The sequence below is a fragment of the Oenanthe melanoleuca genome, chromosome 1A (genome assembly GCF_029582105.1).
Source record: "Oenanthe melanoleuca isolate GR-GAL-2019-014 chromosome 1A, OMel1.0, whole genome shotgun sequence".
Lineage (NCBI taxonomy): Eukaryota > Metazoa > Chordata > Aves > Passeriformes > Muscicapidae > Oenanthe > Oenanthe melanoleuca.
This window is the reverse complement of record NC_079334.1, coordinates 2,833,443-2,853,866: the sequence shown is the minus strand read 5'-3', so window position 1 is coordinate 2,853,866 and position 20,424 is coordinate 2,833,443. Positions and strand designations below refer to the sequence as shown.

Sequence of the window (20,424 nt, the reverse complement as noted above, 5' to 3'; positions counted from 1 at the left end):
ATAGTAATTATATAAATATAAAAAACAATATAAAAAACAGATTCCATATACATTTTCAATCCAATCAGTCACAGCCAATCCTGCAAAGATGCTCTTCAGGCAGATGTCTCATGCAGATGGAGTCAGAGATATAGAAGAGGCTGTAGGACCAGAGCTAAATTATTTGTTGCTTCATTATCATCATAAAATCTGCTAATACAGACTTCTCTTCCCCCACATGATCTCACTAAATTGAATGAAATTTGGTTCTAGCATGGAATTAGGAATTGTATCACTGAAAAAAAAAACATATGACAAGTTAAGTGGCCACAAATAAGGGCATCAAATAGTGAACCCAAATCACAGAAGGGAATTCCTGCTTTTTTAAATGAAAAAATACTTATACCAAGTATATATGGATATATATATATAAGTATCTATATATAAGTGTAAATATATATATATATATATATATATATATATAGGGATCAAGTATTGTGAGAATACATTGGAAATTTAATTTGAAATTTCATTTAGCCCTTTCAAAAAACAAAGTGAAGAGCAATACCTGAGGTGTGATTTTGAGTGGGTGTCCAGCCTGGAACACCTCTGGTTCAGTTTGCAGAAGTTGTCTATCAGCACAGGAGAAATTTTAGCCCTCAGTCCCCTCAATGAAATTTTGGAAATACTCATCTTTCAGCTTTCATTAAGCCAGTGGCAGAACCTAGTCTGGACACTCTCGTTTGCAGACTTTGGGTGATTGCTCTGGCCTCCTTACAAAGAAATATATTTGAAGTTTTGATCTTGCTTTATTCTCATGCTGCTCACAGGTCTTCCCTGACTGGCTCTGCATAATCCAAAATAGCAAAGAATACACTGGCAGCCATTATTTTCCTCCACTTCCAATTCCTCTGTTTTCAACAGATTCTGGGAAATCTCTGCTGTTGACTTTGGGAAATTAATATTGAGGTGCTGGGTGGAGGAAGAGTTTTGTAAGCACCTCTTTGGTATTAAGAAATGAAGCTGGTTGCCAGATTTCAGACAAGGAGGAAAAGGAAAGAAGTGGCTTGTGGGTGCCAAAAATGTCAGAACAATGTGAAAAAACATGTTACATCATATTTAGGACTTTTGCAGTCCTGTATGAGAATAGGGAGGAAGGCAGGTGGGAGGGGAGATGGGAAGGGGAAGCCATAAAATGGAATTTTATTCTGTATTTCTCTTACTGACTGACGTAGACAAAAAGAGAGATAACATTTTTCTTTAGTCTCCATTACCTTATTTTGTTCTCTGTTCTCACCACTTAGTTAGATAAGTTATATTCTATCTAAATATCATCTGATGCGTGCATTTAAATAAAATAAATAAATTTTTAAAAAAGGAACAAAGGGCAGTTCCAGACAAAGTCCAACTCTGCAGGGGCAGTTCATGAGAAAATAGACCAAGAGCCCTAATTCATACCCAACAACCCAACAAACACTGGCACCTCTGCTGAAGCTGCCAGCCCAAATCTTTTACTCAGTGGATAAAAGGTTGTTGATCAGGCTTCTTCACACTTTCACCAAACAGTAGAAAAAAACCCAGAAAATAGAAAAAAAAAAAAAAAAAAAAGGAGTGGAAACTCAAATCTACATTTTGTCACTAATGCCTGTCTCCCATAGGAAGCAAAGCAAATGAAAACACAACAAAAATATTTTTAGAAAATCATTCTCATGTTATTGATGATGTGACCTAAGTTCTGAGCAAGGCCAATTTCCTGCTGATCTATCTCCATTAGTGCCTTTTGGCCTTAGGTCAGGGTGTCTCCAGGGTCTTTTGAGCTGCATTTTATTTTGAGAAAGTTTGTTCTTCCTGGAAGAACCACGAGGGGAATGCTGAGATACAACAGCAAATCCCATTGCCATGCTCAGATTTCTCAAAGTGCCTGGAGAGCTTAACCTTTCCTTTGTGTCAATGTCAAAGAGGAAGAGAGGTGCAGAGGAGAAAAATCTAGATTTCTAACCTACTCATTCCTAGTTTCCTGCTAAAAGGAAGAACTTAATTTCTATTTCATGTATCCCATGCTTTTAGCAGGCAGGATCCTTTTAAATAAAATTTTCACTAGGAAATAGTTACCTTTTTGAATTTCCTAATATAACCACAAGCCAAATATCCCCTTAAAAGAAAAATAAAAATCAAACTGTGACAGAGCTTATAAAAATGAAGTGGGAAAAGAGAAGAAAATAAATATAATTTTGGCTAGGAGAGGTTTGTACCTACAAACCTACTTTTCTACAGAAACCATTAATTTCAATGTTTGACTTGAAATAAAGAGAGATGCTTAGCAACTGCCAGCCCAGTTCCTCCACTCAGCTCCACAATAAAGACCCAGGGGTGTCCCCTGCTCTGCTGCCAGCCCAGCTGTCCCCTGGGACTCACCCAGAAGCATTCTCAGTGGGTTTGAGTTTGGAGGCAGGCAGCTCACGCTCCCCATTCTGTGCCTTCTGCTCAGCAACGCCCTTCTTGCGGTCCCAGACACTCCTCATTTCCTCCCTGGGGGCTTTGCCTTTGTCATCTTTTACCTGTCCACAGGGCAGCACAAATCACAGAACAAAACACAAGACACACACACAGAAAAAAAAGAATAAGCTGAGAAACACACAAGCAAATTTCTTGGCAAGGTCAGGAACTGTCTTCAAACTGTTTTTGTGCTTTAGGGCAGAAGGAGTTTGCAAAGCTCTAAACTGTGACCAACTATCACTTTGATGTCCTGACCTCAATTCCAGGTCAAAAAATAATATTACCTCCTTGAACATGATATCTTCTTCACAGAGGATAATTCATATTATCTTCTGTGAAAGTTTGCTGTGGCCACTCAGCAACTGCACCCCCACTCTTCCCTCCCACTGCAGCATCATTCACCTGTTGATTCTGAAGTTATGAGCTGCAAACTCTCTGGGGCTTGCCAATACATTTTTGGTACCAGGTTTAGGGCACTGGTGCAATAAAAATAACACTTAACCTCCAGCAAATGTCAAGCTTGTTTGACAAAGTTCACCCTTTTTCAGTGTCATGGCAGAGGGATACTTCATTATTGCAGGAATGATGGCCAAAACACAAAATCATCTTTATATCAGAGCAAAACTCACTCTGACAAAAAGCAAAGTCCTGCCTGGGGCTGATCATTATCAGACATGAATACTTAAACCTATGAGGAAGGAAATGCTCTGGAAAATACAACTGAAAATTTCCTTTATCCTTAAAAAGTTTTGTCTTATGGTTCTTAATTGTAATCAAGAATATTTTGTGCATGAATTTCATTCTCCAGTATTTCTTCAGATTTATGAGACTGAAGTATTTATCAATACCACAGATGGCCTGACCCCAGCAGCTGAGTCATGGCCAGATGCTGCTAAAAGGAGAAAGGGAACTGATTTAAGTTATGCATCCTCAGGTAGAAATATTTTCTGTTAGCTAAAGACTGCCAGCCAAAACAAACTTTCAACAGCAGCAGATGAAATGGTTACCTCCAAAGTATTTATTGGCTTTCCCCAGCTCTGTGCTGAAGGAAGGTTCTAGCTGGCAAGCAAGAAATGCCTTCTGTGTAGAATACAAGTGGAGACCTTTAGAAAATAAATACTTTGGAAGCCTGTTGCAATCCCTTCTGCTAACTAGAAAGATAAAGAACTTCTCTAACAGTTCTATCTGCAACACAGCTGCTCACAAAGGTGCCTAAAGATGCACCTTGAAATAAAAAAAAGCAGTACATAGTACAAATTAAAAGAAATTTCTCATCAAAGAACAACTCCTGGAGAAGCAAAATCTTTACCTACTAAAGATGAGTGCAGAACCTTCAATAGAATTTTAGAAGCCAGTAGGATTTATGATAATATGTCTGCATTTGAGAAAACCATTAACACAGCTTGGCCTCTTATTCAAAATGATGGTAAAACAAATATTACAGAAATATTTCACATCTCTTGGGCTCAATCCTTCTCCTACTAATTTTAATACCAAAGCAGATATGGATTAGCAAAGAAGCAGAAACCTTTGTATCTCATTCCAAAGGCAGGCAACAGAATAAATTCTTTCCCTTGTCTCACTGCTTCCCTAAATGACAGACTAATTCAGCTTCTGCTGAATTCGTAAAGGACTCCACTTGGAGCACACAGGTAATATTATCTGAACTGAAATAGTTCCCATGTTCTCACAAATCCTGGTATCCAGCTAGAACATGACCAAAGGCATGGTTAACAGATTTCCAGTTTTATGTAATTATATTTTTATCTCTTCCTATACTGCCTCTTTGCTGTTAAGATTTTTATGCTAATATTTGAGAGCTGAGATTTCTAAATCTTGAGTTTGAACTCCTTCAGACTGAAGCAGATCTGTTGCTGAGGTTGGGGCACATCCAGCAGATTTGATTCCTTACTTGGGCTCAGTTATTTGATGAGTTAAAAGCTGTGGGCATCTGGGTCTAGGGCTTCCTGCAGAGCCTACTGCCATCCCCAAATACCATGAGAAAAGCAACTGCTGCAGCACATCTTGCCAAACTGGAAGCAGGAAATACCAGGAGCCTCACATCATGAGAAAGCTCGTTCTTATGAACTTCTCAGGTCACTCCAAGAACCAAAAACTGTGCAGAAGTTCAGAAAGAGAGACACATTTTTTCTTGCCAAATTAATCAAAACCTGGGCTTTGAGGTCAAAAGCAAAGCCTGATTATGGAGATACACTCTATTCCCTCAGGGTCTGTTCATGAAACATGGGCAGCCTCTTAGCTCATTTAGAGACCTCACTGAATTTGTATGTCCTGTAAAATGAGGGGGGGAGAAGTGGAGAAGGGAGGCTGATCCTGCCTGATCATCAATTTTTGTTCACAAGTAAAAAAGCAACAATTGAGATTTTTCATTTTGAATGCTCAGCATGGGTATTCAGCATTGCACTACGAGTGGGATTCTATTAAGTTGTCTCAGCTTCAGCATCCAAAGATGGAAACACTAAAATCACAAGTAACTTTTATAAGTCTTGCCAATTTCCTGGAATAATCCAGCCCAGAGAGGAGGTTTTAAAAGCATGATGAGAGCTCCAGGGAGAGTTGGCCGAGCTCTACATAAGAACAAGCAGGACAAACTGTGTCTCAAGTTCCCCACAAATCAAAGTCTGTGGTCAGTCACACACTCCTCTTTACATTTCCTTGCAATATTCAAAGATTGCATGCAAAAGTGAATAGTGGAAACTGGTTCTGTCTTCTTAATATAATCCATCCCTTATTTTTGGTGCAGCTATTTCCTCACTGCTCTCTGAGGGTGAAGAGCTGAGCATGTTCCAAACTCATCTGCTATTTTTTGAACACATATAAATAATATATGTTCCCTTTCATTGCCCAGCATTGAGCATGGCTCCCCATGTCCAGCTGTATCCTGAAGAGCAAATGGTCCCCAAATCTCCTCTACTTACCATACAGTAAAACACCATGGCACCAGCTCCTGTGCTTACAGTGGAAATGCAATGCAGTAAATTTGGTGGATTTTCTCTTTAAAACAAAAGAAGAATCTTGGGTATGCAGAGTTTATATCATGGGGTATTGCAGCTTGAAGGGGAATTATTAGTTAAGGCAGTCAGGTGGCCAAGGGGCCTAGATTATTATTATCATGTTGATGATTGTTATTAATTATCATTATGTTGATGATGATGATGATGATTATTAGAGTATGTTTTGCTCACAGGGAAAAAGTTCACAGTAAAGTGAGAGGAAACCAGGGAAGGATGATTAGTAGATACTGTCCTGAAAAATTCATCCCTAGAGGGAAAACCATATTTGTGTTGTTGACTGAACTGAGTTTCCTGAAATATTTATTTTAAGACAAACAGGAATTGGTCTTAAAGCCCCAACAGAACAAACTACTTAAGAATTTACTTAATTTTAAGCACTTAAGGAGCTTCATCCCTATTTATTTCAGCAGGATTACCCATGTTCTTGAAGCAGAGCACAAGCTTAAGTACTTTGCTGAAGAAGCAACTTTCACTTATGGGTGCCTTATTTGTTTCCACATCTCAAGTTTCCCTATCACATCTAAACCAGTGGTTTATGAGTTACCTGATCTTTTATGGAGGTAGCTTGGAGCTTCTCTTCTGGCAGCTTTTCCTTTTTAGCTTCCACTTTTTCTTCCTCCTTAGTTTTTGGGTTTTCAATAATTTATTGTTTTTGAACACATGGCCCCTGTTTGCACTCTCTGTTTCTCCACGCTGTGCTCACATCCAGTGTGCAGCCACAACTCCACCAGGTGCTGCTGTGCCCCTTCCACCCTCTCCAAATCCTCAATTCCCCCACCTGGGCTTTTCATGCTCATGTGTCCCTTCCTTGTCATTTCTTTTAGCACACAGCATTCCCCACACACTTTGACAGGTGCTCATAATATATATAATATATATAATATATATAATATATATAATATATATAATATATATAATATATATATATAATATATATAAAGGTGTGTCTGCCTCCACCTCGTGTTGCTGCATGAGGCCAGTTTATAGCAGCTGAGGGGGAAAAAGGCAACAAAAGCACATGCAGAGGTCTGAACATGCAAAGTTTTCTCTGAACTATGGGGTGAGGTCAGGCTTGTTGTGCACTGAATTATTGGTAAGCAGGAGGGGATTTGTTTTTAAAAAAAGAGAGAGCGACAGCACAGGTATTAGTAACTTCAGTACAGGATTGGATCTGTGAGGAAATTCCAATTCAATCTTTTCTTGCATTACATTTCACACAAACCACAGGTGTCTCATTTTGGTGCAAAATGTTTACTGTACCTGTTTCTTTAAGAAAGCTGCTTGAGGTTTTTCATCTTCTACTTTCTTCTCTTTTACCTGTTTATCTTCCATTTTCTTTTGCTCTTCCATCTTTTGTTTTTCCTTTAATTTCTCTGCCTCTAGTTTAGCCTTTTCCTCAGCTGCCCTCTTCTCCTCTTCTGCCTTTGCCCTCTCCTCAGCTGCCCTCTTTTCCTCCTCTGCTTTCTGTTTTTCCTCAGCTGCCCTCCTCTCCTCTTCTGCTTTAGCCCTCTCTCTTTCCTCAGCTGCCCTCTTCTCCTCTTCTGCCTTTGCTCTCTCTTCAGCTGCCCTCTTTTCCTCCTCTGCTTTCTGTTTTTCCTCAGCTGCCCTCCTCTCCTCCTCAGCTTTCTGTTTTTCCTCAGCTGCCCTCTTTTCCTCCTCTGCTTTTAACCTCTCCCTTTCCTCTGCTTCCTTCCTTTCTTCCTCAGCCTTCTCCTCATCCCTAAGCTTCTCTTGTTCTACCCTTGGGGTCCCTTCTGGCACAGCACTGGTATCATTCTCTGCTTTGTGCTCCTCTGCATTTACAGCCTCTCCTTTATCTGTGGGTTTTTCTGCTGCCACATCTACCTGATTTTCCTCTACGGGGATCTCCTTTGCTTTCTCCTCCTGCACCTCCTCCTTGTCTTTTTCTTCTTTTTTCCCCTCTTCTTCCCCATCTTGCCTCCAGTTGTTCCTCTGGTAGGACCTGGTGTCTGTTTCTGTCTCCTCGGTCTCGCAGCGCCCGCGGCGTTTCTCAACCCGCTCCTCTCTGCTCTCGCTTTCCTCCAGGCTGTTCACTTCCCTCCTGCTGGGCACTGCCAGGCTCCCATCTGTGATGGTGGGGTCCAGCTCCTTCTGGCGTTCCAGGGCTTCCTGCAGGCGTTTCTGGCGCCTCTCCTCCCTCCTCGCCAGCCTCTCCAGCAGCGCAGCCTCGTCGTCTGTGGAGCGCTTGCTCTCCTCCCCTGCCACGCTGTGGAAAAAGGGACAGATTCCCACTAAAAAAATAATAATTATTTCTAACAACATATGCACTTCACTGCTTCTAGGAAGAAAAAAAAAGTAGCTGCTGTTTTGCTATCTATATCCATCCTCCTTGCCTGAAATAAATTGCTTCGTGTGCTCAGTATCTACCAGCATTTGACATCACAATTCTGGTTTCTTCTCTCAATCGTGTTATGGCCACTGGAAATCTGGGTATGTTATTTGTGAAACTAAACAAATGACAGAAGGACAGGAAGGCCACTCAGCTTGTGACAAGTGGGTGTGTGATATGTGTGACATGGTGTAATGGTTTAGGGGCCACAGGGTTGATGGCTGGACTTGATGATCTTAAAGGCACCTTCCAACTTTGATGATTCCATGATTTTAAGTGTCACCTCCTCCCACAAGCTTTTCTGCTCTTGACAGCTGTGTGACACTGGCAGTGCCAGCTGAGTGCAGTGCTCCAGAGCTCAAGGACTGGGTGCCACCATGCCACAGCTCCTGCCAGCAGAGCAAAAGATGAGGTGTTTTGTGAGGCCAGATTCACCCATGATGCTGAATTACCCCACAGACAGCCTTGAGGATGCCTGGTATGTTCCATGGGGCAGTGATGCTCCCACCCTACCACGCAGACACAGCCAGGGTGATCCTCACACTTCTTCCGTTTAAGGATGGCCAAACCGAGCACCTCAAATCCAGCACCAAATCAACCCTCTTCCAGATGCTTCTCTACCCTGAACAAAAATTACCATTTCTTGCCAGAAAACAGCACCAGACACGTACCTGTTCTGGGCATTGACCTCGGATTTCTCTGCTGCTTCTCCTGAGAGATCTCCTTCCTCCTTCTGCCGCAGCCTCTCCTGCCGAGCCCGCCGGCGGCGCTCCCTGGCAGCCTCCTCATCATCATCATCATTCCTCTGGTAGGACAGCCTGCAACAGGGAGAGGGACACAATGGTCCTACAGCAAACTGGGCACCGAAAAAAATCACAAAAAGCAGTTTTCAGGCATGGCTGCAGTGGCTGCTCCACGTTCTGTTGTGAAAACAACGCTGTGAAATTGAGACGGGTGATTTCAAACCCTGGTTTGCTTTTGTTTTTTGGAAGTGAACTGGAGAAAATAGTCCCTGTGAAGGCAGCAGCCACACCACACTGTCAGCTGGCTCCTAGAAAACAGCAATATCTATAAAAGCCCAGCTCTGTAGCTGAGCTAACATCTCCTAGACTGCCCCACAGTCCTGCATTGGAGCAGATTATTGCTCAGACCCACTGAAACTGGACTCAGCAAAGCAGCTCTCCATCTGCCTCCTCTAAATACCACATGCTGAAAATGGTGACAGTATTCTACACTTTAACTCTCAGTGATCAGCTCTGAGGGCCAAACATCTGACACCCACACAATTTCTGTGAGCCCTGAGCCCTGCCAGGCCAAATCACACAAGGTCACTGCTGTGATGAAAGGCTACAGCTGAGACCCCATTGTATTCATCTAACCCAACAGATGATTACATCTTAGTTTCATCCTACTTGAAAAGGAAAGCAAGACCTTAAAATCCAAATAATCCTGTGTCCCATTCAAATCTTTGCTGAGGTTATTGCTGTGTGAGATGAAGGGAGAGGTCTGCATTCCTCTTATCTTTTTGAGCAGGGAAAGTCAATTAGGAAGCTCACATGTGCCAGACCCAGTCAGGACTTTAATTTACTTTGCTTCTGGCAGTGGTTTGATACATCATGGTTAAGAAGTCTCCCTTCTTTACATAGTCACACATTTAAATTAGCAGTGCAGCCATGAATACAGAAAAAAACCCAGAGTTCTGCACTAACTAAAACCAGGTACAGATAGTGCACAAAACTCTCACATCACCATGTTCTGATACTACTTTTCTCCTTTGCTGAAAGAAGGGTGAAAGTGTAGGCTCAACAGGGACTCAGGTACCCCAATTTTGCTTTAAGAATTTAAGAAAGTGTAAAACATGAGTAAGCCACTCGCCAGATCTAGAACAGCATTTTCATCCTCAGTGCACTGAAGAATTTAATTTGCTGCCTTCACACTCTTTTTGCAACCTTTTCCTTTATAGAAACAACTCTTCTCAAAGAGAGTGCAAACCATGAGCAGCACAGCCACGAGGGATCACAGTGGGGATGAGGAAGGAAGGAAGGAGCTGAATTAAAAGCACTGAAGGTGATGCAGGGAAGGTAAGGAAAAACACTTCCTGCCATTTGTAAGCAGCTTCAAGGGGTACCAACATTCTCATTTAGGTCTGGAACAGAAAGGATGTGAATACAATAATAAACCAATGGGGTCTTTAATTTTCACAAGAAGGAGAATCTGGAATAAAACAGCATTAGCAAACTGACCACCCCCCTCATTAGTAAGATGTTCTGGCTGCAAGAAGCCTGTGATCTTTTCAACTCTGAAGTCCACCTGCAAGGGCACAGGAGAGGACAGGCTGCTCCTAGCCTGGACAATGGCCACAACAGAGTCAACACCCAGTGTCTGTAGCTCAGGATTTGTCCTTGCAGTGACACCACACCAAGATGAAGAAGTTCATTCCCACTCTCTGTACCCACACAAAAAACCCCCACACAGCAAGAACAATTGCTTTTAAAAGCCTCTTTAAAATGCCTTTTTTTAAACCAGCAGTTGCTCAGAAAACTAAAAAAGGAAATAAAAAGAATACCCTGAGCAAAAAATTCCCACAAGATCTTACCCATTAAACAGATATGCACTTCCTGTCCTTGGACACTTATCACATAGATCATGTGTTAAGAAAGCTGAAAATGTCTCTTAATATGATTCTAAATGCATCCATTGCCTTAGTACATATCAGAGCAGTTTCCTACAGCACACAAATACAGCAGGCATGGGCTCCATCCATGAGAATCACCTTAAGCATTCATTTCTGTTCACCAGCATTTATGCAATCTGCCAGTTGATCTGGAAAAATTCACAGGAACAACTAATTGCAGGTTTTTTAAGGGATGTGCTTCTTGTGTTCCTTACAATTCTGCTAATACTGCCTTCAGTGTAAGGAGTGATCCTCATCCTCCCACTATTACAGATGTCTGTAGCAAACCAAAATCAATTTGGGAACTCTTCAGAGCTTATCTTCTACTTTCCTACATCTTTTGACATTCTTCAGAGTAAGAGCAAACAAATAATGAAAAGTATGTCTCCAAGATTCCAGCTCTGTTTATCAGGCAGATGGAAATCTGATGATCCAGGCTGGCCTGTGCTGTTTCTCCACCCTTGGAGAGCAGCCTTGCTGCCCAGCACACACCCAGCAACTAAATTAAACCAAACTTCTATCCATTTGTCACCTTCCACATGGTTTTGCAGGCAAGTATCTCTCCACATTCAGCTGTTCCAGCTGCCCCAGGCAAGGAGACCACAGCACAGCACGATCACAAGGAGGTGTGCCAAGCCTGCTGATACAACAGCTCCTGCTGAATATTCAGAACACAGAATATTCTGAGTTGGAAGGGACCCACAAGGACCATCAAGTGCATCCCTCAAGGACTGGAATCCCACACCTGAAGAACTCAACAACAAAACTCATTATTATTTGAGTAAGTATAAAAATGCTGCCCTCAGATTGAAGTGGGGGGGACTTTGAGTGAAAAATAAATCTGCTGGATTGGGAATAAAGGAGATGTGGCCATCTGCCTCAGACCTCTTTCAGAGAAACACAGCACTCTGTATTCTGCACCAAACACTGAATTTATGTAAAGTTATAACCCAGCAAGAAACTTGGTAATAGCTGGGATGATTATGGGCTGAAACCATTTCATACAATCCAGCTTTAACTGGTTTCCACTTGAAACCATAAATCAGCCCCAGCATTATCTAAGGCACTTTGGGTTTGGAGCTCCTTGCCCAGTTCTAGTACATTATTATTACTGTCTGAATTATGACAGCACTGAAATTTCCTGATCAAGCTCATGGGCTTGCTACAGTAGGCAATTTATGAAGATAGGGCAAGAGCTGGCCCCCATTCTAAACAGTGTGTATTCTGATTAAAGAGAAACCTTATAATTTGTAGCACAATCTGCCCTCAGTGAGTCATAAATAAACCTGATGAAGCTAAATTCTTTTTTCATTTCTCACAGGAGCAGAAAAAACCTGCCTAATTTGGGCTGGATCACACTGCTCCATTCTAGAGGAGACAAAGAATTGCTGTGGATCTGAACTCAAGACTCCACTTCAAGAGTGTCAGAAATACACAAAAAAACTCCAAACAGAACAAAAGCCTTTAAGATTTTTTAAGCAGGCAGCTCATATCTGCCTCTCCTTTCCTCCATGATTCACCCAAATATCAGCCTGGTTTCTGTACCTGGCACTCTCAGCAGAGCCCTCATGGACTCAATCAGACACAACTGCACCTACACAAGCTCTTCCCCACACTGCTTTGTCCTCCTGAAGCTTTTACATGCACTACAGATTGATTTTGCCTGTGGTCCTCCCCAAGAAATGAGATCATTCATCCTGTACCTGCTTCTGACACCTCTGCCCTTTATTATGCAGGAAGGCAGCAGTGCAAGTGGTGTCTGTTGGTTTGTGTCTCCAAATTTGTGTCAGATGGAGGATGTCAGTGAAATGTCCTCAATGACAAATTTCACTGCCAGGCCCAGCCTATAAAAGTTGAATTTGTTGGCCTTCTGTGCTCTTAGAAAGTCTTTCTATTTACCCAGGCTCTTCCTGAAAGGATGGGTGGGGTGAGGATGGACTTTGTTAAAACACCCAGTGGGGAGTGCTCTCTGTGTCAATGTTGATACTCAGCCCCATTTTATTTATGATTCCATATGTTTTTTCATCTTTTTATTGTTTGCTTAATTTGTGTTATGATAGGCAGACTTCAAAACCTGAATATAAACAACTGATCAATCTTCACCTCAAAAAACAAAAGTAAAAAAACAAAACCAAACCATGCTCAAAATGCTCATGCTTCAAAAAGATGTAGTGAGTGAAAACAGGGGATTGTGCTGGAGACATGCAGACATGCCACCACAGTTCTCAGTCCAATGTTGTGCATGAATGCTGTCATTAACACCCATATTTTTCACATATTTCTCAATTTGACATGCACCATTTTTTTTTTCCCCACATTGAAATGTAGGAGAGGCAAGTGGATAAAATTAACCAATGGCTGGAAATGAAACCCAGGCTAATTAAAACTGGAAATTAAGCACATGTTTTGAACAGTGAGGATAATTACATGCACAAGAAATGATGGAACATCCATCTCTTGCATCTCCACATTATGTCCTCATTCACTTCATTTTCAGTTTCTAACACACTTTCTTCTTTTCCATAGCTCCAGAGATTTCAATGGTTATTGTTTTTTTTTCTGAAGGGTAACCACTTATCAAATTCATTTTCAGAAGAACATTTTCTCTGTCAGACCCAGCATCCTTAATTTCCTACCACACCTCTAGAAGCATTTCTTCTACCCTAAACCTTGATCTAAAATACCTAAAGGCTAAAACTTTTGGCCACTTTAACAACACTTTTTTTTTTGTGTTACAGCAAAACCTTTAGATCATTTACTTTGGTTAAGGACTTGGCTGGAAGATTGTTATTTTGTTTACATGACAAAACAGTGAAGCATGGGAAAGAAAAAGCCTCCTGAGAGGTTCAGTTTGTGCACCTTTTTTTATGCTTTCTCTTTTTTTGATGTTTTTGACATTTAGTTTTTTTTTTTTTTTAACAGGTAAGGAAATAGCAGAATGTGAAAACATTCACCCCTCTAACAGTGTGATTCTGAAATCCAAGGTGCAAGCCATCCTCACTGAAGAATGAAAGATAAAAAGTGATATGCAAAGTAAAATCCACATGGAAAAATGACTTCACAGTGACAACAAAAACCCTTGGTGACCACCAAGCAATTCATGCCAAAACCATCCAGACTTTTCATTTCTTTGCTGGGCATGGCACTGAAGCCTCTAGGAAAGGCTTCCCAAATTACGGGTTTTAGTTGAAATTTCAGTTTTGTATGTCTCCAAGATTTCCCAATGCCCTTTTTTCATTTTTCCCTGCTCACAGCAGCACAGTTGCTCTGGTTTTAGACCCAAGCCCTAAGCCTGGGCTTGCAGTCAGACCCAGCCTGTGCCACCCCAGCTCTGCACAAAGGCACAATGACTCATGCACACTCCTGTTTGTCTTTTTTCTTTTTTTTTCCCTCCCTTTCCTCATGGCTCAAAACTGATGATCTGTTTCATAATGTGAAATGCAAGCAGATTCTCCAACCACAGCCACATAGCTCTGGTAAATCTCCTCTGAGCACCTCAGCATAAATGGAAATCAGAGCTGCAAACACCAAGGGTAAAACTCTTCTGCTACTGAAACAATGTCAAATTTGCCTCCAACCTATTTTATATTTAGATAAAAGTGCTTGCTGGAAGTGTACCAGGGGGAAGCAGGTAATTCTCTCAATATGTGGAGCCTAATGCTCTGCAGTTTCAACAGACATGGCACTGACCTGCCTATCAAATCTGTTCTAATTTAGAAGTTTCACATTAAAAAAAATAAAAATTAACTGAGCAGAAAACAATAATTGGCCAAATGCCTTCTACCTGATAATTTTTTTTTACTGTTTTCCCTGAAGCTTGTTCACCCAGATCTCTGTTTCCCTGGCAGATGGCAAAGTGTACAAAACAAGTTTCCTTCTCCAAACGTGAAAAAGTGGGAGCAAAACCCAACCAGTGTGCATACCACTGTGGTTAATGTGGTATTTGTTGACTCTGAAGCAAATTGCTTGCTGCCACCACCTCCAGCTTCCAGTGCTTTATTGCATATAAAATCCAGAATAATTTATGCCACAGCCTTACCCAGTAAGTAATATTTCAGGCATATGACTTGAGAACAATGGGCATCTTGCCTAGCTGAGGCATAAGCCAGGCTTTACAGGATTTGCCCCAGAATGTACAATCCACAGTTTCTACAAAGACAAATAAGAAGTCTTCTTTCTTGTGGTTTTGGTCTGCTATATTTAATGTGGATTTTAAGGCACTTTTATACCTCAAATTGCTAGCTTACTGATTGCATCCAAAATGAAGATCTAACTCAATGTGCAGTTTAGCCCAGTAGCTGCAGCAGGCAATATTTTTTTTAAAAAAAATACAGTTTCAACTTTAAAAAAATAAATAAAATATAATTTCTGGTGTTATTTTTTTGTTTTTATCCCAAAGCAGTACACTGCATCCTCAGAAATTAGCAAACAAGAACGAATAGATGATTTCAGGAAAGCCCAAACTGAAATATAATAAATCAAGTATTTATTCCTGACCTGGAAACCCAGCCTTCAATTTCTTGCTTATCTACTTTCACCTTGGTCACCAGATTTGAGGGGTTCTTTAATGCAGCTCTTTAGGAAATAGAGAACCTCCTAACAAACCAACACTTGCACTGCATTTCCTCCACAAACATTAATGGGATTGCTGCATTTTCAGAGCACTGTGTTTTAAAAGGAAGTGCAGGACCATGAGGATAAGGTCTCATACACAAAAAGCTTCTTTCATCTCAACCTGCACAAAGACTAAGAAAGTTAACTCAGAGAATCAGTTATTTGAAGAATGAAATAATATCAATAATATCAATATTATCAATAATAATAATATAGATATTTATCTATTTATCTATTTATATATAAATATATAAATATATAAATATATTTAAATATATATAAAAATAATATCAATATCCAAACCAATCTCACACACCCTAATCCTCCATCACTATGCCCAACCTACCCACAGTCAACTCCCAGCACACATTTATTTACCATCCACCCTGACAAAACAAGAAATTTGTGAAACTGGAGATGGAGCAAGGCTTTGGTTTTCAGAGATGGCACATTTCTGAGCAGAAGGGAAATGGAACACAGCAGGCTGTGACTACCCAGATTCCACATCACTCAGTAAATTCAGCCTGGACTGGAGTGTTCTGTGGTCTCAAACACCTACAAACAGATTTTTGTTGCTTGCTCCACTGAAGGTCAGGGTGTTAGCATTAGTTTGATCTCTGTGAAGCATCAAAACTGCTCTGCCTTCCCCAGGGGATTAGAGATTGTAAGTAAATGACTTTTGCTCAGAGCCAGACAGGTCCCTGAGGATGTCTGCTGGAGCTTTCAGAAATACAGTGAACACTGTGCTGACAAACAAAGTATAAGGCATGTATTGCACACAGGGAGCCTGGAAAAATCATTTTACCAGATAATTCTCCAGATAATAATAGAATAATCTTTTTTTAACCACTCTTCCCAGCACAAAGTATGCACTAAGAGGACACACAGCCTTAACATAGCACAGCAGATTAAATATTGAAATAAATGCCTCAAAGAGGATAGCAGATGAAATGCAAGACCAGAACAACACAGAGCAGGCTGTGAACCCTCATGCTAGCTGAAATAAACCACTCGAGGGGAAATATGGCATTACAAATACATCCAGTGCTACAACATGTGGTGAATGGGGAAAAACAAATAATGAAAATCAGATGTCTCAACATTTTCTGGTACCAATTCCCCTTACACACAGCTCATGGGTGCTGTGCAGGTGTGGATTTTGTTTCAAGGGAAATTCATGGCTCTTTGCTTTCAGCATGGGCAAGCATCTCTCTCCTTCTGGGGTGTTTAAGAAGCCTCCTGTCAACAGCCAAGGTGATTAGGAGACACTTTTGGTGAGACAGCAGAGCAATTATCAGCGCAGATCCCGTCATTTGCTAACAGGATTAGGGGCAGATACATTCCATGCATCCCTGGGAGAGCTAATCCTGATGTGTTTTCACCTTGATGAAAGGTAAAGAGCCCTTCCACACGAGACAGACCTGCAGGGTCACGTACAGCCCTGTGAGCAGCACACCAATGCCACAGCAATGTGCAGGCACCATGTAACAGCACTGTGCAAATGGAACAGCTGCAAGCTGGAAATGCAGCCATTCTAACTACACCCACATCAACACAATAAAATATCCTGGCTTCGTCCTTTCAATTAGTTTTCCCTTAGATGTGCTTGTTCTTCTCGTATTGCTTCACTGTAATTCTTATTCCAGAGAAGTTGCTCGTCAGAAATGACCAAACTCAGTATTGGAGATGCTGTCTGGAAAGCTGACTGAGCTCATTAAAGCTGATTAATCATACTGCAAACACAAATCTAAAAGCCACTGTTCTTTAAAAAAACAAAAAGTGGGGGGTTGGGGAACAACCCTTTCCATAGAACTCCAGCATCCAACAAAAACCTCTTCCATTTCAAAGTCTCACTAACAAATTATCCACAATTTTTAAGCTGCCAACAGAAAGTATCCAGACATATAACAGGAATCAGTAGGAAATAACAATTTGCTTGCCCTAAAAGTGCCCCCAGCCTGGAGACTTCCAAAGGGACACAGGGGCAGCTGGAAAGAGGCACCTAACACAGAGAAACTGCCCTGTGGAGATAGAGGGAGAGGTGAGGGGCTTTCCTGCAATATCCAGGGGGATTTCAAACCACTGAAGTTATCAGGGCACCTTTTTTGTTGTTGCTGCTGATAATTTCAGTTTCATTCTGGGACCAGCAGTTGCACACAGAAAGCCAGACAGTAAGAGCTGTTGCAAAATGCTTTACACAGGTGGGCATCAAGACAGGAAGGACAGCAGAGAGCTGCTGTGATAGGAAACCAACAGAGCCAGTGGAAACCCACTGCAAGGGCAGCCAAAAGAGCAGCTGATCCCACAGAGGAGACAAGCCCTGATCAGTTCCCATCACCAAGAAGCAAAGTTGTCCAGCAGATTAAAGTGACATTTTTACAGAAAGGGTAATCAAAAAATTCATCATTGAACATACACACCCACACGTGTTCAAGCCAAGGCTTCTGGTGTAATCCATTCCATTCCAGAAGTGAATGCAGACCAATGGCTATTTCCCCCCTTGCTATTATACTAGTTCTTGGCACTGGTTCAGTTCTTTCCATCAAAAGATCTCAACATATTTCACAAATGTTGAGCAATCCTTGCCACCCTTCTGACTCCTGTGTGGTGGGTATTATGACTATTAGAATGCCAGTTCATGGAATGGGAAAACAGATATACAGATGAATGTACTACTTCCAGTCTAAACCACAGAGCAGATATGGTTCTCTTTTGGCTGCACTACTTCACACCTGCTCCAAAAACTTGTTGAAGCCACAAGGAGCTCTTCCAGCAACTTCTAAAGGGAGCTGCTGTAGGCATGTGGACTCCTTCCTCCCAGCCCCATCTCCAACAGCTGCACTGTGCTGACTTCCACTGCTGCTCCTGAGAGCACATGAAAGCCACTGACAGAATTATCCTGAGATGTCTTTTTCTGGCATACCAAACAAAGCTCCCCTGAGCTCTCTCTGATCAGGTGATGGCCTGTCTCTCTTTATGTTTTAAATAATGCCTTCTGTTATTTCCAAGTCAGTAGTCTACATTTTTTAAAAAAAGTGGGAAATAGGAAAGGAAGGGCCAAAAGCAAGTTTAGCCCAGGGGATCTTGTGGCCATGTCACTGCAAAAGCATCTTGGACTTTTCACAGGAGTCAGCAAGGCTCAGTACAGTCTGGAGCCTTTTGAAGGACTGGGCTGTGAATACAACAAACTGAGATACACTAAAATGCCTGAAAGTGTGAGAAATGGGGCTCAGGTCATCACCATAGCACTGGGAATCAAGGATTTGGCTTGCTGCCACACCCTTCTGCTCCTCAAGCTTCAACAGGTACAGAAAACTCAGCAGGACACGGTGAGAGAGGAATCCCAGAAGCTGATGGGGTGAGGAAACCCCAGCTCTACAGCAGAGGGGTTTTAATCCCACAGAAACTGTAGGAAGTCACAGGGGAATGTTTCTGCACAGCACAGCTCTCACTGCTCCCTCTTCAGCCCCACAGTGCCAAGGGGACTGAGCTCAATGTCAGCCACCCCTCCCAACACCAGCTCCTGCAGCACCTGGTCTTGATTTGAAGTCAAAAATTCTCCCCTCTCACCTGGACTGCAAGACACAGTGTTCTGAGGTGCCACTGAGACTCCCATGACATGAGCAAGGCAGATGGATCCTTGGGAATAACACCAGAGCACAGACCTCACACTTGACCCAACTCTAATCCAAGCATCCTCTTCCCAGCAATCCACAGACACACACCAAGCCCAAGCAAAGGAGATGCAACTCCATTTATCCCTTGATGAAAGTGCTCTCTGAATTTAAGTCATGCAGCCTGGAAGGCACTGGGAGGGTCAAAAATCCAGCACTGGACAGCAAATTTACATTTAATATACTTTTGTGAAAGTACACTTGTAAAGCAAGGATTTGGCAATGTAAAACGACAAATACTTGGCACGACAAAGAATTGGGACAAGCATAAGAGAACTTCAATTTCTACTCACACAGAGTGTGATCCAACCTGCTACCACTGAATTAACAAGAATATGGTAATTGTTGTCTGAAGAAAATAACCTGTAGCAGCCATAAGGTAACAAAAAGGTCTAGGGATCAGCAACACTCTAAATTGTAAAAATACAACTAATCTTAATTCAAACTAATTTCCCCAAAATGCCAAAGGACCACATGCAGCTCTCAGGTGTGCACAAGAAAGGAACATTTCAGCTGAATGGGCTGAATACTATCACCAATTCATATGCAGTCAGTGGGAAGGTTTCTCAGTCACATAGATAAGGGCTGTGGAACACCAAGATAGCTCTGCTAGGCATTCAGAGAGTTCCTAAAGTTTGCTAAGCCTTGAGTTAAAGCTAAGTTTTCAGAGAAGAACAGAACTGCTTTGCTACACCCTGTATGGAAAAATTAGCAGAGGAACAAGGAGAAAATTAATCCTCAAACTTCATCTTTTTAAGTAAAGTAAAAATGTAGCTGGTTCTGGAAACAGATGTGGCCTCAGCTAATGAGGCTTCTGGGCTTTTTGCAGCCCTGAGAAAGAAAAACTGCTGACATGGTGTGTCTGACCACTCCTGTTCCAGGAGGAGGGAGGTGACTAAGGGCAAGATGCACAGCACCAACTCACACACCCAGTCACATGCCAGTGATTTTCCTCTTGCAGGACAAACAGAATCCTAAAACCTCAGGCTTCACAGAGGGAAGATGAGTGCTACAGAAAATACACACCCTAATTTAAAAATGGGATTCTTCTTCTATAGACATCAGCGTGCAAGAGAATGCAGTGAGGTCAGAACACACTTCATTTGGGCTTTGCAAAATAATCAAATAAAACACTATCAAGGGGGAAAAAAAATAAATAAAGGAGAATGTCACTGTAGCTCATGGGAGCTGGAAAGCCAGGAACAACCTGAAAATGACCAAAGAGGCTGCAAAGGCTCCACCATGACCATGCCAGTGTGTGATGATGGTGGCACACATCATCTGAGGATGCTGACCACCCACAGTGCATGGAGATTGTGAAGTTCACCCATCCCACCATCCTCTTGCTGAGCCACAAACTCCACTAAATCAGGTGTAACAAAAGGAGAGCAAATAAACCCAAAACAAACCAACCCCCCAAAAAAAAACTCAACCCAAACAACAAACACCCATGGTAAGGATGGAGCCAGGAGAGTTGTGATGCTGGAAGGTGTTTCTGTAATTTCATTGCAGCAACTCCAGTGCTGAACAAATTGCAGATGGAACCTGGCAAGCCAAAAACCTCCTGTTCAGAAACATGTCAGATATTTTTATGGTTAAAAA

At 41.8% G+C, this 20,424-nt stretch overlaps 1 protein-coding gene across 9 annotated transcripts in view; it reads right to left on the bottom strand.

Moving 5' to 3' along the window:
• CALD1 (caldesmon 1) overlaps positions 1-20,424 on the bottom strand; it is a 152,500-nt gene that overhangs the window by 16,741 nt on the left and 115,335 nt on the right. For 5 of the 9 annotated variants that reach the window (XM_056510755.1, XM_056510763.1, XM_056510749.1 and 2 more), the window contains 4 exons: positions 8,532-8,678; positions 6,771-7,737; positions 6,055-6,129; positions 2,395-2,537 (listed from right to left, as the gene is read on the bottom strand). In XM_056510755.1, the coding sequence (XP_056366730.1) occupies positions 2,395-2,537; positions 6,055-6,129; positions 6,771-7,737; positions 8,532-8,678 (1,332 nt within the window). The remainder of the gene's footprint in view (positions 1-2,394; positions 2,538-6,054; positions 6,130-6,770; positions 7,738-8,531; positions 8,679-20,424) is intronic. The other 4 variants (XM_056510791.1, XM_056510793.1, XM_056510785.1 and 1 more) reach the window with 1 other exon arrangement.